This window comes from Malania oleifera, chromosome 1, assembly GCF_029873635.1.
Source record: "Malania oleifera isolate guangnan ecotype guangnan chromosome 1, ASM2987363v1, whole genome shotgun sequence".
NCBI lineage: Eukaryota > Viridiplantae > Streptophyta > Magnoliopsida > Santalales > Ximeniaceae > Malania > Malania oleifera.
In genome coordinates, this window is record NC_080417.1 from 81,223,030 (window position 1) to 81,247,644 (window position 24,615).

Here is a 24,615-nt window from a genome sequence, read left to right on the forward strand (position 1 = left end):
AAAAAAAAAGTGGGTTGTGTTTGGAAGTGAATATCCTTAAATTTTTTGAAGAGTTTCATCATAAGGGTGTGGTAGACATTGGTGCTAATTCCACTTTTATCATCCTTATCCCTAAGGAAGGAGCTAGAACAGTCGAGGATTTTGGATCAATTGGCCTTGTTACTAGCCCTTATCAAATCCTATCTAAAGTCCTCACTAGTTGACTTAGAATTGTCTAAGAGGAAACTATCACCTTGGCACAATCCGCTTTTATCCATGATATTGTCTATCATGGATGCGTTGTTGGTGGCCAACAAGGCGGTAGAGGATGTGAAGAGGAGGGGTAGAAAGGGTATTATCTTTAAAGTGGATTTTGAGAAAACCTATGATGGGATCAATTGGGTCTTTTTAGATAAGGTGATGAGTACAAAAGGCTTTGGGGATCTTTGGAGAAAGTGGATCAATGGTTCTCACTTTGTCCCATGTGTCTATCATTGTCAATGACAACCAAAAGATTGGTTCAAGGCCTCTCGGGTTCTTAGACAAGGGGACCATCTATCCCCTTTCCTATTCACCTTAGCGATTGACACCCTTAATAGGTTGCTTTTTCATGCTCAGGCTAGGGCTGATCAGAGACCTATGTGTGGGGAGGGAGGAAATGGAGATATTGGACCTCTAATTTGCCAATGACACTCTGTCAGTCCTTGAAAGCAGTCTAGCAAATTTCAGGAAAGCCATTATGTTGCTCAAAATCATTGACAAGATGTCGTGTCTTAAGATCAACTTATCCAAGAGTGCTATAGTTGGCATCAACATGGATGAGAGGAACCTCTAGAATTTCAAATTGAGTAGGGAATGTGTCCACCTAACTTATCTCTACCTCCCTCTTGGAGGTAACCCAAACTCTAAAACCTTCTAGGAGCCCTTCCTAGAAAAGGTGGCTAGCAAATTGGAGGGATGGAAGAGGGTTTATTTTTCCCTTGAGGGTCGCACCACTCTCATTAGTGCTTCTCTCGAATATCCCAATATATATCTCTCCTTGTTTAAAGTCCCCTCTAGAGTGACCAAATCCTTAGAGAGGTTGATGCATGAGTTCTTTTGGTCGAGTGTTGAGGAGGGTAGGCATGATCATCTTGTGGTCTAGGGCATGGTTAGCAAACCTATGTTGGAGGGGGGCTGGGTATTGGGAATGTTGTATCCGAGAACATCTCTCTTATGGGTAAATGGCTTTAAAGGTTCCCTCTAGAATCTAAATCCCTTTGGCATAAGGTGATAAAGTGCAAGCACAGGACGAAATGAAATGGGTGGGAGACGAGAAGCAGTTGCATCATATCTCATGCTTGTCCCTAGAAATCCGTCTCTCAGGAAGCAAGTTAGTTTTTTCCTCTTATTCAGTTCAAAGTGGGTAATGATGAAAAAGTCCGCTTTTGGGAAGATGTGTGAGTGGGGAAAACTCCATAGGAGCTGAAGGTTCCTCGTCTTTTTAAGCTTTCTTCACTTCATTATGCTTCTATCAGTTCCTTAATTTATTCTTAGGAGGATCTTTCTTCCTAGATTTCCATTTAGAAATCTCAACGAAAGAGAGATTAATGAGCTCACTTCCCCTACTTCCTTAATGGAACAGCACATTCCCTCTTCTAGTGAAGGCGAGAGTGTGGGAGGGGAATTCTTCAAGTATATTTACTTCTAAATCTTTTCTCTCGCCTTCTAAAAAGCTATATCCGTAATCCTTTTCCTTCGAAACACTTTCTTTGGAGGGCCAAGGTGGCGGGGAAGATTTAGGCTTTTGTTTGGACGTGATTCTAGAAAGGATTAACACGCACGATTTGCTTTAGAAGAGAAGACACTATATGAGTGCACTCACAACTTCTGTGGGATAGAATGACTTTCCAAGCCCAATTGTGGGTGCACTCCTTGGGTTTCTTTAGGGCTTTTCCACTGTCTGACCTTACTAGAGATCAGTACGCAGTGCTCTTGCAGTGGATTTTATGTATTGTATTTTGTATTTTTCCTATTTTGGAATTTTCCTAGCTGTTTAAAGTTTTTCATCACCTTTTCTAGCTGGTTGGGGAGGACTCCATGTCCTCTAAATCCCAAACTCCGTTTTTCAGATTTAATAAAATTATCTTCTTCTATCCAAAAAACGAATTGTTTAAACAGTCCAAGTCCTTTCATTCGCATGTTTCTTTCTCTCCAAATGCACCAGGACAAGAGAGCATCCAAATTCCACACCTTCAATTCGCAGTCCCAACCTTACAGGCCCCTGCAATGAAACAAGTAGTGGATACATTTAGACATTATCCAAGCAATGAAAACCATAGCCTTATTAGGCTCTAGGCAATAGGACAATGCAGCACCAAATGATTAACATTTTCTCCATCCCCCTTACACAGATAGCACCAATTTGAAAAATTATAATACCTTTCTTACTAATGTTGTCCCCAGTGAACATAGCTTCCAAAGGGCCTCCCAGTTGTAAGCTGCCTACGTCTTCACCATCAAGAACATTTGATAACGAGGAGCCTTGTTTGATTGCTTGATATTAAATTAAATTGGATTGCACTTTTGATTATATTTTTAGTATCAGCTGTACAATCCCAGTCCCTAAAGACTCGGATCAGCCAATGGTCATTCATAAAGGCAAGCATACCTACACTTCCCATCCCATACCATATTGTTTACATCCTACAGATTATGACCATTTGTCACCATATCTGTGTTATTTAATTTCCTCAGTCTCCTCTTCCTAAATATGTTTACAAGTCTATGTCCCATCCTGGCTAGCAAGCCACTGTGGAAGGAAGATGAATGCTTCTGCTGCAAAATAATACTTGGGAACTTGTGTCCCTTTCTTCAAATAAATCCTAATTTCATGTTTGATGGATATTTACTACGAAATTTAATTGTAAACCATTCACTGAAAAAAGGAGCAATTCTATCCCAAAGATTAAATCATTCTTCTCTCACCTTATTAAGACTGACGTGGTTTTATATGGGAGGCTAAAGTTCCTTTTAAGATAAAGGTGTTTATACAGCTCATGGCACCCCATGAGTTGACATCAAAATTCTGCTGCAGAGTATAAGCCTTATAAAGCTTTCGTCTCCCGATATGTGCTCATGTATGGGAATAGTTCTAAGGATGCATCTCATTTGTTCCTACAATGTCCATTTGCTTGGGTCTTCTAAAATACTCTCCTTAGAGTTCTTGGTGAAATGCAGATTTGACCATAGTCAGGGGAGGAGCTCTTGGCTATTACTTTTACTGGTTTTGGGGAAGGCATGGATATAATTGTAAAGAGGTTGTGAAGGTGTGCTCTTTCTGTTGTGCCATTGGGAATTTGACTGGAAAGAATGCTAGAATCTTTCTTTCGGAAAGAGATTATCTGTGGGGTTTCTTTGGGACAGCGAGGTATTTGTCTTCTCATTGGACTTACAGTGAAGGTGGTTTTAAGCGATGCTGTTTTCAAGATGTCAACCAAGACCAGGTCAATTTTTAAATTGATGTTGTTTTTCTTTCACTATTCCCTTTTTTTTTTTTTTCTTTGAATGAGGACTTCTTGCTCTCACTCTTTGTATTTGTTTCTCCCTTATTTTTTCAATAAAGGATCTTTGCCTATCAAAACAAATTGGTTGACAACATTGTCACAGTTGTATATACAAGTACAGAATACATTGTGGATACATCAAGATACATTTTTTGAAATTTTGAAGCATCTGTCTCAATTCCAAGAAGTGTATGACACAGATACACGACCCTCTGGAAGCACTTGTGCTTCATGGGATCCATCTATCTAGAAATTAATTCACATCCCATTTTCAAATATTCATATAAATTAATCTCAATGCCTACATAAGGCCCAACATGTCAACCTTGTCGGATAGGGCTCAACCACCTAAACACCTAATAAGCACTGTCCCAAAATCAAGTTGCCCAAAGTTCTTTTTCAAACTGCTTAATATTCACATTTTCCAGCCTAAAATCCAACAAGATCACATTGAAACCCTCGCTAGATCTGAGTGTATATCAAAACTGACACCCACCTCCAACAGCACCACGAAACCATCCAACTTTTCCTTAGTTTAATCACAAAAAAAATTGAATTGAAGATAGACACCGAACCCAAATGTTATATAAATTTTTCAGCATCCGCTCAGAAAGTAATTGCCAACGAAAAGATAACTCCAATTTAGCCAAAATGAAGAACTGATGCAAAATTAGAATATTAAACATTGGCGAAAGAACAAAAATGAAAGTTATAAATAAAAAGTCACAAATATGCATCTGTAAAATGGACAACTGCACGTGCAATTCATATAACAGATTTGTGTGTATGTGTGTATTTATAGACAGAGCCGAGAGCTTACAAGCTGCGAAAAATGAGACAACGAAGCAACAATTGTGTTATCAAGAGCTTCCTTAAATTCAAGTGGAACCTGGAAACAGTCAAAGCAGTCACTACCTCGTGAAAATAAAAAAATAAAAAAAAAATTAAATTTTTTTTAAAAAAAATTCAAGCTAACTGCATGTTGCAAAATGTCAGAACACATGCTTATCCATATTCTTAATACCACTCGGTACTCAATATATAAACAAGTGCAGCATTCATAGCAGAAAAAACAACTTGGGGAGAAAGTCATGTTCAATTTTATTTCAAATCATCATAAGTTTACATCTACCGTAACGTACAATAAAAATTAACTGTGCTTTTTATTGGGAATAAGTTTTTTTCTGCAAAGCACTGAAAATTAGGCAGGAATGTGGGGACAAACTCCTGTGTTCAATAGAGGAGTAAATTACAACCTTGGTGAAGTTGGTCATTCACATAATGGATGGGATACTTACTCAAGGTCCCTGGAAACTTTTGTCCCAAATCCATCAGTCTTTCTTTCCTAATGTTTGTTATAAAGTATCCAATGGGGATAGAATTTATTTTTAGGAAAAAATTTGGATCGGGAATGTGCCTTTGGCTGTTGGCTTCCCTCGTCTGTTTCATTTATCTGATATTCATGGGTCTCCTACAGCCCCCTTGCTCATTTTGCAAGAGGCTGGACTTTCTTGGGATTTTTATTTGGGAGGAATATGAGAGAAATTAATGAGCAAGCATCACTGACTATCCAGCTTGATTCTTTCCATGTCCAAGTGGGTGATAATAAACATGTTTGGAGTTGATTCTTCTGGGTATTTCTCGTGCAAATATTTCTTCTCTCATTTGATCCATTCATTCCCTAATCTGGAAAGCTAAAGTTTGTTCCAAATATAAGGCCTTTTCTTGGATTGCCATCCTTCAGAAAATCAATATTAATGATTTACTTCAGAAGTGAAGACCTAACAGGGCCCTCTCTCTCGATGTTTGTGTCCTGTCTCAAGAATGGGGAAACTTGTTCTCACTTGTTTTTACATTGTCCCTTCTCTTGGGCACACTTTTGATTGGGATTTTTGGAGAAAAATTGGGTGTGCTTGGCTTCTTTGGGGTGCTTTTTGTGTAATTATTTTTTTGAGGTTTTGGTAAGAGGAAGGAGAGAGAGTCATGTGGCAGAATACTGTACAGACTATTATTTGGTGCATTTGGTTGGGCAGAAATGCCAGAATCTTTAAAGATGTCACCACAAGGAGTTGACACTTCCATTAATATGCTTTGGAGTGCAGAGCCACTGAGTAGTCTTCTTGGCGCCCCTCTGATCTTCAGGAAATGGATTCTTTCAGCATGTTTCTTTGGAAGGCATGCAGCAGGAGTGGTTGGCATGAGTTTATTGATTTGTCGTGTATTTACTTTCTTTAGTTTAGCTGCTTTCCTTCAGTGATGGGAAGATATCTTGTTCTTCCTTTTTTTTTTTTTTTTTTTTTTCTTTTTTCAACAATTGTACTCCTTTCTTCCTTAAAAACAATTCTTTGCTTATCAAAAATAAAATATTATTACTTCACCATATTTTAAATTTAAATTTTAAAAATATTTTTACTGGATCATTTTTTGGTCATAAGTACATATAACTAACATATATATATATATATATATATATATATGTATGTATATTTCTTAACTCATAATGTACCCATGACTATAAATGTTTATTTGGTGTCTAATTTTAAAATCCTAAACAGTACCTTTACAAAAAAAAATTTGAAATTGTATTTCTTAACCATGTTTTGAACATCAAAAATTAGTAATTTTACGTATTTTTGAAATCGACAATTTCAATCGAAATTTACTGTGTGTAGTATTAACATGCATATGCAAAGAAAATAAAATATATACACTGATAGGAGCGCATGCTAAATCACCCACAAGCACATTTTTCTTATTAACATTTCAACAAACACCTTGGCCACACAAAACTCCACCTGTGATGCACTTAAAGTCCTAATTTTTTTCACACACAGCCAGTCCCAAGCCCGGGTAAAGGAGAAGAGTTGTGCTAGGTAGCTAACAGCCAACGTAAAATTTGTCAAATCACTATGATATGAATTCTTACCAAATATTTGTTGGGATGTCTCTACAAGTGACGCATTGCACTTGTACCACCTGGGTGTTGCGAAAAGTGGGCGAGGGTGAGCTAGGCCATCGCCTTGAAGCGACATGCCGTGTCGGCACCTGGGTACAGTGTCAAATATGCGAGGGTTCCAACATCATTCTAGACATAGGCAAATAAAGAAGCTAGTTCAAGAAACTAAGATTAGAATAGCAACTTGGAATAAAGGGACACTTACGGGTAAAAGCATGGAAATTGAGGACACAATGATTAGAAGAAAAATAAATATAATTTACCTTCAAGAAACTAAATGGGTAGGGAAGAAAACTAGAGAAATTGATAAATCGGAATTTAAACTTTGGTACACTGGAAAAGAAAAACATAAGAATAGAAAAGGAATTATAGTAGACAAAAACTTAAAAGATAACGTTGCTGATGTAAACAGGATAGGGGATAAAATTATAAAAATCAAAATGGTATTATGCCAAGAGACAATAAAAATCATTAGTGCTTATGCTCCTCAAGTAGGCTTCGTAGAAAATATTAAGAGACAATTTTGGGAAGATATGGATAGTATTATACAAGGTATACTAGGGGTTGAGAAAATATTCATAGGAGGAGATCTGAATGGACACGTTGGAAGGGAAAATGAAGGTTATGAAATGATACATAGAGGATATGGATATGGAGACAAAAATGAGTCTGGGGAGATGATCTTAGACTTTGCTATGTCATATGATTTTATTATAATGAATACTTGATTTAAGAAGAGATAAGAACACTTAATAATCTTTAAAAGTGGACAAAATAAAATAGATTTTTTTTAAACTGGGAGGGTAGATCGTTTATCATGCAAGGATTGCAAAGTTATTCCAGGTGAAAGCCCAACCACACAACATAGAGTCTTAGTGTTATGTATATGTATTAAAAAATGAAATAAAAAGGATAAAATAAACTAGTGTAAGAGAACTAGATGGTGGAACCTAAAGGGAGAAAATATAATAATATTTAAAGATAAAATGGTCAAAGATGGGTATTACACTATAGAGGATGGGATAGATACAATTATTCTTTGGAGTAGATTGACTAGCTCTATTAAAAAGATAGAAAAAGAGATTTTAGGTGAATCAAGGGGAAAATTCTCGAAAAGTAAAGAAAGTTGGTGGTGAGATAAAGATGTTCAAAAATCCGTAAAGGCAAAAATAATTTGGTATAAAACATGGCAAAAATGTAGAAATATGGATAACTTTGAAAAGTATAAAGAAACGAGAAAAGATGCAAAAAAGTCCGTTAGTGAAGCTAAACACGGATCATTTAATAGTTTCTATGATAGATTAGATACAAAAGAAGGGGAAAGAGATATATTTAAACTTGCTAAAGCTAGAGAAAGGATGAATAAGGACATAGGAAATGTAAAATGTATAAAAAAAAAGATGATGATATTGTCTTGGTTAAGGATGAAGACATAAAAGAAAGAAGGTGAAGTTACTTTAGTAAGTTGTTAAAATAAAAATCAAATCAAAAGGCTTAAACTTAGAATTGACAAATGGGGAAAAGACTAAAAATATGAGATTTATTCGCAAAATTAGAGTAAGCGAAGTTAAGTTTGAACTAAAAAAGATGAAAAATGGAAAAGCTTTAAAACCGGATAACATCCCAATTGAAGTTTGGAAATGCTTAGGTGATAGCAGAATTATATGGTTAATTAATTTATTTAACACAATCATAAAAACTAAGAAAATCCTGGATGAATGGAGAAAAAGCACTTTAATACCTATATACAAGGAGATATTCAAAATTGTAATAACTATCGTAGAATTAAACTTAGGAGTCATACGATGAAACTATGGGAAAGGGTAGTTGAACAAAGATTAAGGCTAGAAACGAAGGTCTCAGAAAATCAATTTGGTTTTATGCCTGGGAGAATCTTACTTTTTGTTACTCTATGCCAAAGGGAAGAATCTTCTAGTGGAAAGCACCATAACCATTTAGCTAAAAGAGCGGTGTTTCTAGACACCAACTTACCAAGACCCAGCCAACCCTCGCACCCAAGGTTTAAATCTACAGACCACTTCATAGATGCCTCTTGAGAGTATTAACTTTTGATAACTATACCCCAATCACCAAAACAATATAGTGTCCTGCCCAGCATCTTGTGAGCGCAGATGTTTTCCACGGAGGTGATGGTCTTACGTCGCTTCTAGCAAAATAACTTAAAATTTAAATTAAAAAATTATAAAGGTCTTGGTTCCGTCGGTGGCACCAAAGTCTAACCTCAGAGACTTATCGACACCATCATCCACCACGCATCATCTGCATACTGGGTCCCACACATGTTCTGTGCACCCATGGTGCTCAACATACTCTCTAATTCGGACCTGGACTCAAGCCAGACCCCTGTCCAGGTCATGACCACTGAAGCACTCCTGCCAATTGCCCTGCTCCTTTGGGCTAAATCTCTCAACTTCATCATTGCCCACAAGTACAGATAGACAGAGACAACAAGGATCGACTTCTCCTGCATGTGGAAGCCACAGTTGAACCAGCTGCCAGCAACAGTGAGGACAAGGATTAAGGCAAGACAGAGAGTGAGGACAACGGGCATGGGTCCTTTGATATTTGAACTGGAAGACGGTTATGAAGCAGTTGTGGGGTTTTGGGCATTCAAAAACCAGACCATATTTTGGATAGTTATACTGGTGTTTCTTTTCCAATTTATGCCCTCAACTTAACAATCAAGTTTTTTGAAAAATAAAGAGAGAAACTTATGGAGGGATAAATTTAGAATTTAAAAAAATGAGACCAAAGGACGAATCCCCTTTACAATATTAGAGCCAAGAGATTAGAAATTAATATTAAAAGGACATTGAAGATGAAAATACCCCCCATTCATGCACATAATTACAAAAATAGTGTATTTTCTTCTAACAAGAATAATTTTGCACTGAAAAAATGTGATTTTTTTTTTGCACACATACAATATTTTTGACAAAACAAAGGGTCACTTGGATAGCAGTAAAACAAACACACTGAATACACAAGATGCAAATTCATTATTTGTAACCAATTGAATCCAAGAATTTCAAAGCAATTCAATGAGGAGATATAACCCATGATAGTGAGCACTAATCACCAATTAGAAGAAAGTAGTCGCAACTACCTTCCCCATCCAGCTGTGATTAACAAGGATGATATATGCCTAAGAACTGTCCTAATTCCTTCTGCTCTTCTTTTTCTTTTCCTTCTTTTTTCTTTTTCTTGATACACTCCAAGCATGGTTTCCAATAAACGAAAAGCAGATTGCCTATACATTATGAGCATTACTACATAAATATTTAGCTGAAAGTTATAATACAACAACACAACAAAATCGGACCTCGAAACTTTATAAAACCTTGACTTGGTCAAGCCTCACCTCTCCCAGTGTCTTCAAAGTATATGCCAACGTGCGCAATGCAGCAATTTTCATGGAAGGGCCAACATCAGGAGACTGAAGCTGCAGTTTACCATGAAATTTAAGCCATCTTACAGCAGGATACATACCATACAATCATGGGCAGCAACTAGAAGACTGAAATCAAAACAAGATTAAATTCATAAGCCCAAGAGAGCAAAAATTCCGGAATAAACAAACCTGCTTCCCCAGAAAAATTAAAAAGCTCCTTTGAGCAGGTTCTGTCATTTGATCAGTCACACCAACACGAAGAATATATAGAACACAAGCCTTCAAAGACCAAGAAATATATTTGTGAGTAGCTAAATTTGTAGAATACAACATTTACTATAGTTACTATATACAATGGGAACACACGGAAACAACATTATGGAACTTTCTACCCTTGGACAGTGAATCATTACTGCATAAGCCCTAAAAAACTCAATACTTTTGACTTCAATTTTGTAAATTAGTAAAATTAAGAAAAACACATTTTCAATTTTATGATAATATCAACATTGTATTAACTCAAGAAAATGGCAATATAGCACTTGAAAGAAATGGTTAAAAAAAGGGTTTGGGATAAGCCAAACACATTTAAATCAGCCGCAATGAAGAATTTGTTCAAGCATGCCAAAAGAACATATCTGGAAAATATGCCAAGTTCTCACCACCAAATGGCCAGGCAATATATTTATACATTTAAAAAATCTCAACTCCTACATAAAGGCTTTATTTAGCATAGCAGCCATTTTTTTTCCCCTCCCATAAAGAATAAATTTTTCTTTAGATAGATGAAGGATTGCATTAAAAGGGAAAAAAAAAGAATAGTATAATCACAGAGGGTAAAAAAAATATCCACTAAACACACAAAATAACTGGAAAAAAAAAAAAAAAAACAAAAACAAAAACAAAAGACAACCCTTCTGAAGTCTAAACACCTAAGAGAAGCAAGGAAGACCACCCAACTCAATAAAATATCAGCCAAAGAAGCAAGTCCCTTAAAAATCCTAGCTACACTCCAACCAAATGCACCATATTACTACAGGAAAGAACACATCACAGAAGAACCTTAACCTCCTTAGCAATGCAAACCCCTGTAAGGACGAAGGCACAAACGGTTCAGAAGAGGAAGAAACCAACTAACAACTTTCAAAACCCCAAAGAAAGAGTACAATGCAGAAATATATTTGAGCTGGTCTTCCCATTTTCAAAGCACGACATACACATCAGGAGAAAGTGCATTTTAGACCTCAAGTCTCAATCTCAATAACAGTTTATTTGAATTAAGAACACTAAGCAGCAAACTAGGATCAATAGTCTCCCTCTCATTCAAATTTCTAAAACAGAGGAAAATTCAGTTCACGCTTTCCATAGAAATACAAAGAACCTCCATTTTATGCTCTGATAAGTCCAGAGCATAAAACTATGTATGTCAACTAACTTAAAAAAACAACAAAGTACTTGTAAAGCATTCTCCAATGGCAATATGTAAGGTTTCCTGAAAGAATGCATCTCTAGTTGAATTTCATAGCAACTTAGCAAAACTCCCCAATGAAAGACCAAACGTCAGACAAAAAGTAAGATAATTTATGCTGAACAGCATTTAATGCTGTAAACAATTTGGTATTGTTTTTTATTTTTCTCCCCCATTCTACTTCTCTCTCTTTTTTTTAAAAGCCCTTCCCTTTCATCTATGAAATAATGCATAACAGGACATTTGATTATCGAATATATCATTTTCCCACCAAAGGAAAAAAATGAAGTTAAAGCTCTTGATTTGTTCAAAAAAGTACCAGTGCTTGGGCATCAACAAAAGCATCCATGCGAAGCATGTCCATAACCTGCAGAGCAAGGTTTTGAAGCTCACCATCTGGATGACAATACTTCATACGCATGGCCTGCATGATACATTCAAAGTAAAACAAGAACATTACAGCTAAAATCACAAAGCGGAGAGAAAGAACTATAAATTGCAGTCACAGATGAGAAAATATAAAATAGTTTCAATGCAATTGGGGAAAAAAGGCAAAGAGTTTCCTCAGATATAGGTACTAGCTACTCCAAGCATGCTTCCATCAAGGATAATGCATTTAAAGCCAGAGCAATAAAAAAATACCAAGGATACCATGAAACAGAATGTTGCCAGTTTAAAACCTCAGAAAATGAAAAGAAAGCCATGCAAAATAACTTATCACTAACCAACAGAAAAATAATAACAGCAACCATAACAATATTCCCTAATTTCAAAGAACATTATTGATGTATAAACCCCTAAAAAAAAAAAATTATGTAAAGAACTGCAAAACTGTAAAGGAAACCAATGATAGTTCCGATATCGGTACAAACAAAAACTGGTTGTACTAAAGCTTCATATCTACAGGGAGAGTAAAAGGGAAGAAATGTCAGCATCTACCTGTAGAAAAGATACCCATGATAAGGTTAGGCCAATTCGCAGGATTTTTGACCGAACTCCACTGGCTGCAATTTAAACAATTTGTGAGGATCTGCTGGGCTCAGAGAAGCACATTCAATGAAATCAAGAGGAACAATGAAATTTTTTAGAAAAGGGGGAAGAAAAGAACTCAAGAGGTTTTTTAATACAAGAAAAGAAATTCTATTAAAGGAATAAATAAAATACAAAGCAGAGAACCATAGCTGATTTATAAAACAAAAAAAAAAGTTCATGCAAAACAGAACAGAAAAACACAACACAAAAAAACATTGCAATGGCAATAACAAAATCAGTAAAACACTGAATGCTAGTCACCAACACCCAAAGAGAGATCTAGAAAGGTAAGCAACAGATGTGTACTAGCATTAGTAGCATACAGTCATCAATGAAAACTAAATCTGCCAAGCTACTGGAGTTTCCGCAATACACAAATGCCCCTCACAATTACTTCTCAGAGATTTCAATGTTACCAAATCAGAATTACTTTGCTAAAGCTTCAAGCAATTTTATCATTTTAAAACTTTCCTCCAGCATCATTCAACAAGAATACAGCTTGCTAACTCCAGCCTTATCAGACCTTTTCCCAACACTAGTAAGTTTTTCCTTGCATCAACATCATTCCCCAGAACATCCTTCACACACAATTCCTGGTTATAAGCCTGGCAAACTTAAAGACAGTTTTCAAAAACCACCAGGAAGACTAATCGGCAGCAATTGCTTCCTGGACTCCTCCTCCAAATCATGACAATGATCCTCTCCAAGTAATGAATCAGATCCATTTCAATTGGATTTCTAGAGAAACAAAAATTCCAAGAATTACGAACCTTCCAAGTTCTCCCTATACTCTATAGAGCCACATGTGGGGATGGGGAGAGAGGGGAAAGATAAGAAATCCTAGGTACAATTTTCCAAGGGCCTCCACAAGGAACTCATCAGCTCTCACACCTCATCCATTTAAATAAACCCCATATTGCTACAAATTACTTTACGCCAAAGGGATTGTGCTCTAAAGGGAACTACCATATCCACCTCCCCACTAAATAAAGGTTCTTAGACACCAAATTGACAAAGCCCAATCCTCCCTTACTCTCAGGCTTACACAACATCCCAACTAATCAAGTTACTATCCCCAAAAATCCCAAACCACCAAAAAATCTCTCATCAGCTTTCCTAACCTACAAGCCACAAACACTGGAACACGGAATAGTGACAGATAATAAATAGGTATACAAGAAAGGCAAGCTTGAATAAGAGTGATCCAAGCCCCAAAAGTGAAGTAGGTACCCCTCTGGATTAGTGGGGAAAATTTGAAGCTTGAAGTTATAGAACACCCGCAGTAGTACCACATTCTTTGGTCCAATAAAGAGAAGGAAGTATTCGTGATAACAAGATGCATGATCAATTTTCAATGAGAATATCTAATAGAGAATCCATTTGGTGTGACAGAGTACCGATGGAAACATGCCATATTCTACTCGGTTGTCCTTGACAAAAAGATAAAGTGTTCTCAATGATGAGCATGCCTATACATATGTCAAAAATGGTGATAAGAAGAAGTCAGTTTTAAAGCCCATGAAAGGATGGAGAGGATTGCTTGGTGCAGCTATCAAAGGGTGATTTTGAAGCTAATGTAGAGGAACTATTGGGGTGGAAAGAAGCTTCTTTAAGGGGTCGATTTCTATAACTGTCAAAAATTACAAAAACGTTAACCAAAAACTAGAAATAGAAACTAAAACCAAAAACCAACAACCCGTTTGGTTAATATTTACAAAAATAAATAAATTAAAATTTTAATTAAAAAATGCTCATTTTCATCTTTAAATCAAATAATATTATAAAAATATGTTTAAAATAATAAAATTGCAAAAAAAATACACATAAAAAAATATTACATAAAATCATTTATTAAATTATTTTACTTAATTGTAATTGTTATACTTTCAAAATTTACTCTATAACTAAAATTTTATTGGACATGATAATTGAAAGATAGTAAAAATATTTTGTAATTAGCTTTATTATTATTTTTTGAAATTTATTTATATTTTTTATTTCAATTATATTTAAATTCAAGGATCTTTTATTTTTATTTTTATTCAAAAGTGTATAAAATGAATGATCCAATCCAAAAGTACTATTTTTGGATATTAAAATTTCTGGCAATAAGTTGTCAAAACAACTTAAAACCATAAAATCCAGTTTTCAGCTTCTTCGCAAATAGCAAAAAAAACTAACAACGGAAACAAAAAACTGATAATATAAACAAAAAAACAGAAAACACATTTTTATAACCCGTTTCTTCACTATGCAGAAACAGAAACAAAATACAAAAAACAACAACGATACCAAACAGGCCTTAAATTTATGATTGTACAACTGTAGCTTTAAAAAATAGTTGTGTTTTATTTAATAAATGATTTAAAATTTAGCAAACTATAAATTCAAACATAACTTCAATTATTAATCATATATATATATGATTAGGAATGAAAGATTATCCGCCAACTACCTTGGATGGTCAGCTTATCACCACAGGTCATCCAATCCAAACCACTAATTAATTGAATTAGATATTGATTGTAAGTTGCTCACTCGCTAATTCGCCAAATCCACCTCAGATTATCCGATCCAATCTGCTTTGCCAAGTCAATAGCAAACTAGTAAGAGGATTCTTAGTTGTTCTCTAACACTACGCAAGGAGTTAAGAATACTTTTAAGCACCATTCAGACCAAATGTGCATGTCGATTGAAAGGGGTTTTTGTCCCCTATTCTTGAGTTGGAATCGATATTTCTTCTACTATCAAGAGGGAAAATGATGAAGAGACAAATAAGCTATTGGAGGATTCGATACTTCAAAATTTGAGGTATTCTTCCCTTTTCAACCTAATATGAACCAACAAGCTCCGCTTGCATAGGATGATCTACACATGCCAAGCGGACCCATCACAAGAGCTAGAGCCAAGAAGGTCAAGGAGGCTCTGAAACCAAATGATGCGGAACCCCAAGAATGAACGTCCGAAGACCCCAAATCAGATTTATCAAAACCCCAAACCCAAAATATGATTCGACATGGTAGTGGATCCTTGACCTATTGCTTGACGTGAAGCACAAACCAAGAATATCAAATTAATGGATGAACGCCAAAAAGGTAGCACCTTTGATAAGTTTAGTGAAAGTTCAATGAAGAACTTGAAGAGAAATAAACCTCACTCGAAATTGTATTCGGCCAAAAAAATATTCCTTTCTAATACAATGGAGAGTTGGCTACTTATAGAACATAAAAGAAACCCATGACAACAGTTTGGCCAATAAAAATAGGCTATGACATCAATCTGGCCAATAAAATAGCCCCACATAACCTTAAGCATGTCATGTCATTTAATGAAACATGTACAAATCACATGTCATGTGCCATGTCATTTAATGAAACATGTGCAAGTCACATGCCATGCTTAATTGACACAATTGGCCCACTATTTAGCCCATAAAAATTCCCCAAACAGCCGTTATTGGCCTAAGGTTTCAGCTTCACACGTCTTTAGACAATTTACCATCTTTTGCTCTTCAAGAAAGTCCTTTCTTTAGTGTCCATGGCCCTCATTGACTCTTGCTCAAGCAACTTCTCAATTAGTCCTTGCGTAGCCTCCTTGACCTTCTTGGCTCTAGCTCTTGTGATGGTTCCGCTTGGCATGTGCAGATCATCCTGTGCAATCGGAGCTTGTTGGTTCATATCATTCCCCCTCTCCTCAAAAGGATTCATCCTCAAATCATCACCTACATCAAAAGGGGATAAATTAGAAACGTTGAAAGTTGCATTAACCTTATACTCACCCGGTAGATCCAACTTGTATGCATTGTCGTTGATCTTTTCTAGCACTTGAAAAGGTCCATCACCCCTCGGGTGTAGCTTTGTCTTCCTTTTAGTAGGAAACCTCTCTTTTCTCATATGCACCCATACCCAATCTCCCAGTTCAAAAGTAACGAACTTGCACCCCTTATTAGCTTGAGATGAATATTGTCGGTTCTTCTTTTCGATGTGCTGCCATGCTTGTTCATGGATCCTCTTCACCAAGTCAGCCTTGTGTCGTCCGTCCAAGCTAGCTATCTCATTCACAGGTAGCAGCATCAAATCCAATGGAGTCAAGGATTAAAACCATAAATAATTTCAAATGGAGAAAAATTAGTAGAAGCATGCACAGTTCTATTATAAGCAAACTCAACAAGTGGTATGCATTCTTCCCATGATTTTAAATTCCCTTGAATGACCGCACGCAATAAGGTAGCTAAAGTCCGATTAACTACTTCAGTTTGACCATCGGTTTGAGGATGACTAGTAGTAGAAAACAATAGCTTAGTTCCTAACTTTCCCCACAAAACCTTCCAAAAGTAGCTAAAGAATTTAACATCCCTATCACTCACAGATGTCCTAGGAATGCCATGCAATCGCACAATGTCCCTAAAAAATAAATTGGCTATATTTGTGGCATCATAAGTTTTATGGCAAGGAATAAAATGTGCCATTTTAGAAAATCTATCAACCACCACAAATATAGAGTCCATACCCCTTTTGGATCTAGGCAAACCTAATATGAAATCCTTTGAAATGTCTACCCAAGGTTCACTAGGTACAAACAAAGGAGTATAAAGGCCATGAGGTAAGACCTTAGACTTAGCTTGTTTACATGAAATGCATCTAGAACACACTCTCTCTACATCTCTACGCATATGTGGCCAAAAGAAGTGTTCACGCAGAATATCTAAAGTCTTTTATACCCCAAAATGTCCCATCAAACCTCCACTCTGTCACTCTCGCACAAGCAATTCTCTTAAGAAACAGTTAGGCACACAAAGTCTATTCTCCCTAAACAAATATCCATCATTCCTATAGAATTTACGAAACACAACTTTATCACATGCCTCGTACACATAAGCAAAATCAGAATCTTTAGCATATAAATCCTTTATGTACTCGAAACCCAATAGCTTAGTGCTAAGTGTAGTTATTAAGGTATACCTGCGAGAAAGCGCATCAGCCACGACATTCTCTTTCCCCTACTTGTACTGAATGACATATGGGAAGGTTTCGATGAACTCTACCCATTTGGCGTGGCGACGATTTAGCTTACCATGCCCCTTCAAATGCTTTAATGATTCATGATCAGAGTGGATCACGAATTCTTTAGGCCACAAGTAGTGTTGCCACGTCTCCAATGTCCTCACCAAGGCATACAGTTCTTTATCATACGTGGAGTAGTTCAATGCTACCCCATTGAGCTTTACACTAAAATATGCAATGGAACGCTTATAATCATTGTGACAGGTCCGCTTGGCATGTGCAGATCATCCTGTGCAATCAAAGCTTGTTGGTTCATATCACAACCCATTCTTTCCTATAATGCTTTATGCGAAAAAGGAGGACCCTACCAAGGGAAATGATTCTAGGTTTAGCCAAGGGGATAGTGAGTAAGAATTTATATAATAAAAAAAAAAACATGTTAAGGCTTTAATACTATTAGATTACCATTTCATATAAAATCTTAAGTTTTTAGGCAAAGCGGTAATCTAATATGGTGTTAGAGTTGGTTACCAGAAGCCAGGAGGTCCTGGGTTTTAACCTTGTTGCCCGTGTTTAAATAAAAAATTATTGTATTCCCTATAATGGGTGTTATCATCAAGTGTTTATCTCACCACATGTTGTCGGTAATTTATTTAATATAATTGTAAAAACTAAGAAAATGTCAGATGAATGGAGGAAAAGCACTTTAATACCTATATACAAAAATAAAGGAGATATTCAAAATTGTAATAACTATCGTGGAATTAAACTCATGAGTCATACAATGAAACAATGGGAAATGGTAGTTGAACAAAGATTAAGGTTCGAAATGAAGGTCTCAGAAAATCAATTTGGCTTTATGCTTGGGAGATCTACCACAGAAGCTATTTATCTTTTAAGAAAATTAATGGAAAAGTTTAGGGAAAAGAAAAGGGACTTGCATATGATATTTATTGACCTTAAGAGAGCATATGATAGGGTACCTAGGGAAGTCCTATGGTGGGTTCTAGAAAAAAAAAGAGTGTATGTAGTAGGTATACCGATGTCATTAAGGATATGTACGATGGAGTAATGACTAGTGTAAGGACTATAGATGGAGAAACTAGAGAATTTCCAATCACCATAGGTGTACATCAAGGATCTTCTTTGAGTCCTTATCTTTTTGCTTTAGTGATGGACCAATTGACTAAGAGCATTCAAAAGAAGGTTCCATGGTGTATGTCATTTGCAGATGATATTATATTAATTGACGAAACTAGGGATGGAGTAGAGGTTGAGTTAGAATTATGGAGAGAAGTTTTGGAATCTAGAGCCTTTAGGATAAGTAGAAATAAGACAAAATATATGAAATGTAATTTTAGTAATGATAGGAGGAATATTGGAGACAAAGTTAAACTTGATGATGAAGAAATAAATAGCACTTGTAGATTTCGATATCTTGAATCTATTATGCAAGCTGAAGGAGAAATTGAAGATGATGTAATGCATAGAGTTAAAGTAAGTTGGGTAAAATGGAGAAGTTCTTCAAGTGTGCTCTGTGATCGTGGAATACCCTTAAAATTGAAAGGGAAGTTTTATAGAACAGCTATAAGACCAGCTCTGCTATATGGATCGGAATGTTGGGCAATGAAGAAACATAATATCCAAAAAGTAAAAGTTGTCGAGATGAGAATACATAGATGGATGAGTGGTATAACATTGAAAGATAAATTAAGGAATGAACGTATTCGTCGTAAGTTAGGTGTAGCTCCTATAAAAGATAAGATAAGGGAGGGATGACTCATATGGTATGGACACTTGCAACGTAGACCACATAGTGCACTTGTGAGGGTGACTTAGTTATTGTGGGGGCAGTAGAAGGAATAAGGGTAGACTTAAAATAACTTGGGAGGAGACAGTATGGATTAAATATCCTTAAATCTATCAAAAGAAATGGTCCATGATCGCATAAATTAGCGAAAAATGATTCATATAGCCAACCCCACCTAATGGGACTAAGGCTTGGTTTTGTTGTTGTTGTTGTTGTTGTTGTTGTTTTGTGGTGTGTCAAGCGGTGTTTTAAAAGGCAAAGGCATAAGGCGAGGCATTTTACCCTCCGCAAGGCGAGGTGTAAGCCTTTTGGGACTGTATATTTTAAAATAATTAATAAATAAAAAATTATATATATAATATTAAAATGAGAAAAATGTTAGAATAATGGAGAAAATATGTATTTTCAAGAAAAATCTTTTTTTTTTGGCCCCTTGAATTAGCTTCAAACATTTCAGCAGGTGCAAATTTAATTTAAACAATTAAAATATGAAACAAAAACCTGAGAGACAATAAAAACTCAAAAACGTCAGATAGAGACTTCAAAAGAGAGAGAGAAGATGCTGAGAGAGAGAGAGAGAGAGAGAGAGCAGAGGCTGAGAGAGAGAGAGAGAGAGGCAAAGGCTTTGTCGAGCTTCGTCGAGGGAGTAGCCGAGCTTCGTCGGCTTCATCGAGCTTCGTCTAGGCTTCGAAAGAGAGAGCAAAGGGTTCGCCGAGCTTCGTCGGCTTCGTCAAGCTTTGTCTAGGCTTCAAAAAGAGAGAGCAGAGGTTTCGCCGAGCTTCTTCGAGTCTTCGAAAGAGAGAGCAAAGGCTTCAAGCGAGAGCAGAAGCTCCATTGAGCTTCGTACAGGCATCGAAGAGAGAGCGAAGGCTTCGTCAGGCTTCAACAACAAAACAGTGGAGAAGAAGCTTCGCCGGAGACCGAAAGGCATACACCTTATTGGCCTTACAAAGCTTAAAATCTTGTTTTGATGATAACAAATCAAATGAACTTAACATATTTAGTTAAGTGATGATATTTCAGGACTCAAGTATGTGAATACAAGGTCAAGTGCACACAAGGATTATTGAAAGCTCATACTCCAAAAAAAGAAGATCTCATAAAGCTTATACTATTAAAGCATGGATTCATAGATGATTTGATGAAGCATTAAAGTGAATTGAAGTTGGAAGTCAAGATAGACTCAAGAGATGGAAAAGCATGAAGACTTAAGTGCTTAGAATGTCAAAGTCTTAAGAAATCTTTATGTAAGTACTTCAAGCAATTTCAATATGGATTCATGAAACTCTTAGGTTAATTACTTTGACCTAGATACCTTTTAAAATACTTGGAGAATATTTTTATAAGGTCAAAAGTTATTTCAAAATGGTTAAAATTATTTTTGGAATGAAAAGCACCAAAGCATGATTTTCCAAATTCTGTTATTTTTTCTATATCCGCATTGATGAGCACTTTTCTCTATCAACCACTCCTTATCTTATAACATATTCAACATGAAAGTTGTGAGATTTTCTCTTAACTTTTTGTTGATACCAAGAACGTCAAATTTGGAGTTGTGTAGAAAAAGTTATGACCAAAATACTGAAGGGTGGTCAAAGCTGTCAGGCGGCTGATCTTGTCTGTTCAGATGACTGAACAGCAGACAGAACCACTTCAGGCGCCTGACCCTATACTACCATCAAAAATATGCTGAAATTTAAAGTCCAAGCGACTTACCATTTGAGTTCAGGCACCTGAACCTTCGAAATTCAAATTTTAACAGTTAGGAAACTTTCCAAAAGTGATTTCTTGGCCACCAAACTTTGTTAAACTAGGGGAATACTCCAACCAACTTGGGCAACACGAAAAATACTCTTTAAACTCTATAAATACATGATTAAACCCAAGGGTCAAATACACCAATAACCTACAAGCAGCAAATCAATCAAATTCTTTCCACTCTTCAAAGCTACCTTGCCTATACTCTTGCTGAATTACTTACTGCGATTTTGTTGAGAAAAGCTCAAGGGTCTTTGCATTTTTACTGAGTTATTCAACCTAAGAAAGAACCCCGGTGATATATATACTTGAGTTTCATCTTTCTATATTGTGATTTTGATTGAAGCATATAGATTTCAATTGTATTAATCTACTCTTTTGAGAGTGTCATTGTACACCAAATTGTTTCTTGTTTCTCTTGTAATTTTTTACGGTTCAAGGTTGGTTGAATCGTTGTAACAGAGCGTGGGGTATCACTTGGAGAGGGGGCTCCACCCTAAAGAAGAAATTGTAATGGTTTGTTCTGCCCGTAAAGGAATGCTATAGTGGAATCCTTAGGTGGTCTTGCCTAAGGCGAGGACGTAGGCTGGGTATAAACCGAACTTCGTAAAAAACTCGGTCTCACTCTCTTTCCCTAAACCCTCTTTAATTTTCTGCACATATATAACTGCGTGGTTGTTAATTTCAAATCTATAAATTGTGTGGATTGGATATTAAATAAACCAAAAATTAATTTGACTTTAGGATTGCGGAAACCAAATGGGAGTATGTTGGTTGATCAATACTTTTTGCGGAAACCATAAGGGCGTACGTTGATTGATTAACACCCAAGACTCATTAATTGAAAGTTTATTTAAAATCTAAGTTTTGGAAGAGTGTTGGAATTTTCAATTGTACTTCATTAAAACAGGGCTTTTATCAAACTCTACTTTGAGTTATTCAATCACTGAATCTCGAAAGCTTTGCTGAAATCATTCTTTAGTGCGAATCTTGTTTTGGTTATCTCGTTGAGAGGATTGAATTATTCAAAATCTGAAAGCATTACATTGTGAATCATTGGTTTGTGTTGATTAAATCACTTTATTGGTTGGGTGTTAATTGACATTACTGCAAGATCAAGTTGATTTACTCATTCTTAAAGTTTTAAAAGTGAATATTGATTTCTAGCGATATTGTAATTCAAATCATCCTTGTTTGAGTACTAAACTTACAATAAGTTGAGAATCTATAAAAGGAGTTAAAAGAAACTTTTAAAACCCAATTCACCCCCCCCCTCTTCTTGGGACTACACCTTACTTTTCATGCCTTACTTATGAGGCATAAAAAAGCGTTGTTTTTTGGCTGAGGCGAACGCTTTGTTGGATTTACGCCTTTACACATATGCCTTGAGGCGTTTTTGTCCCAAAACGCACCAAGGCGAGCCTCAAAAACGCCTTTCAAAACACTGGGGTCAAGTATGGATTTTTCAAAGAGGCAAATTTTCAGGAGCTACAAGGAGATTGGAGGAACACGTTAATTGGATGATTTTTTTCTTAGGCCTTTTTTTTTTTTTTTTTTTTTTGAAGTCTTGGAGAGTCTCAGTTTTCCTTGGAAGATTTCTCATTCTTCCTCTTGTAAATTCTCTTTCTATTAATGATATCTTATTTTGCTATCAAGGGGGGAAAAATGATTTCTAAGGCTCATAGTGCATTCGTGGGGGGTACTGGGGTAGATAGATTGTGGCTACCATTTTGATTGCTAATGAGGTAATAGAGAGTATTTGGAGGAGAAAAAAGAAGGGGCTCATGTTTAAACTGGATTTTTTTAGAAATATTACGACATAGTTAGTTGGAATTTCTTGGACAAGATTTTTGTGAGGAAGGGACATCATCTTGCAAAAAAGCACTCATAAAGCTTCACCAACCTTCGCCTTTTCCACCCTAAGGAATAAAGACCGAAAAATTCTTCCCTTTCCATCCCAACCCTAGCTCCATAAATTTCCTACCTTCATCCATTTAACCAACATCCAAAGCTTCGTGATACCCAATCGAACTGATTGATGCCCCCTTTGCATGCAACCAAAAGTCGATATGCATCAGCGAACCAAAGCACAGCCTCTCTGGAAAACCTAACCCACCTAGTATAAGAGATATTGTTCTCGACCATGAATGCAAACCCACCGATCTTGTCTAATTGCCAATCAAAGGAGGATCAGCTACCACAAAAGCTGCCATGGCATTGAGCGCATCAAGAGGAGAAAGGAGTCCACAAGGCAAAGAGAAAGAGAAACATCAGGACCAACTCTTGGGGGGTAGAATTATTCTTATTTAGAGCAGCCTGTATACCATTATTTTTTTTTTATCTCTTTTTAGGATTCTAAGAGGGGTAGCCCATAAGCTAAAGAGGGGATGATAAGAGGGATTATGAGGGATTAGTCCTAGTCCATTTGTCTTTGATTGTATTCATCAATACTGACATGAGACATGGATATGACACAGCAATACAGAATTTTGAAAAAATGAGGATACAACACAGCAGGGATGTTTTAATTAATATAAAAATATATATTTAGATATGTTTTTCCTTTTGGATGACAATTATTGTGGTAATTTTAATTTAAAAATGAAATATAAGCACCATTAGGCAAAATTATCAACTACACATTTTATAAGCTACACTTACCTAGTTGTCAACTACATTCATATTATAGAGTATTGGTCTGACAACAACAGCAACAACAACAAAACTCAAGGGCAATGGTTGATGGTGGGCAATCGGCATGGCTCATCAAGAAATGGAGGGGAAAAAAACATATTAACAAAGAACAAAAACTGTCAATGGCTACAAGAGGGGAAATTCTGGGGGCTGGGAGGTTTAACAGCGCTCTATAGGGCTGGTGCAATGGCACAGGAGCTCCAAAGTCCAACCACTCCAACGTCAAAAAACTATTGTCTCCATCTCTCATCTTCTCCACTTTTTTTTTTTTGGATTTTGTTAATAGAATTAAAGGAGGCAACGAAGCGCAGTGTTTCAGTGCAAGAAGTTTCCAAAAGTATCCTCATGGTGCCAGACTGTGTCAACAAGTGTCTCAGCCATGTCCTAGGAAAAAAAATAAATTAATAGATTTCCAACACATGTCAGGGAGTGTCCGGCAGGTGTTGGTATCCAACATGCCAACACTTCAGGACTTCCAGAAGTGTCAGGGTTTCCTAGGTATTCAGCAAAACAGCTTATCCTTTGGAGGCTCTTCTATTTCTTTCCCTCCATACAACATAAAAATAGTATGGGGAAAAAAAGTCAAAGCAGAGTCTTTCTTTCTTTGCTTGGAGCCTTTCCAGACCTAGATTTCTTTCTCCACTGAGAGTGGCCCACTGTTACCTCAACAGTGCAAAGGCCAAACCTCAGAGATGTCTGGTCCAATAGCAATGGAAAAGAATATGGTTGATTGGTCGATTATCTCTGTCTTGCACAAATAGCACCTGTTTACCAGGGGCAGTCCCCTGTCTGCAGGGTGCTAATCATGAGGATTTTTTCTAAGGAATTACCTTCCATGAAGGTAAAAAGCCTCCGTTGTGCAGGGGTTTTTCAACTTAGCTCCAACGGGAAAATCTCTGCTGGTTACTGCCGAGCTACGAGTTTCCTGTAGTAGAGCTCACTGTCAAGCAGTCACCAT

The 24,615-nt window shown here is 36.4% G+C and overlaps 1 protein-coding gene across 2 annotated transcripts in view; it reads right to left on the reverse strand.

Moving 5' to 3' along the window:
* The window catches only part of LOC131145049 (protein SWEETIE), a 146,930-nt gene that overhangs the window by 111,946 nt on the left and 10,369 nt on the right, over positions 1-24,615 (reverse strand). For both annotated transcript variants that reach the window (XM_058094101.1, XM_058094092.1), the window contains exons 7-11: positions 12,300-12,364; positions 11,680-11,784; positions 10,082-10,171; positions 9,863-9,943; positions 4,345-4,413 (exon numbers count right to left, since the gene is read on the reverse strand). In XM_058094101.1, coding sequence (XP_057950084.1) covers positions 4,345-4,413; positions 9,863-9,943; positions 10,082-10,171; positions 11,680-11,784; positions 12,300-12,364 — 410 coding nt within the window. The remainder of the gene's footprint in view (positions 1-4,344; positions 4,414-9,862; positions 9,944-10,081; positions 10,172-11,679; positions 11,785-12,299; positions 12,365-24,615) is intronic.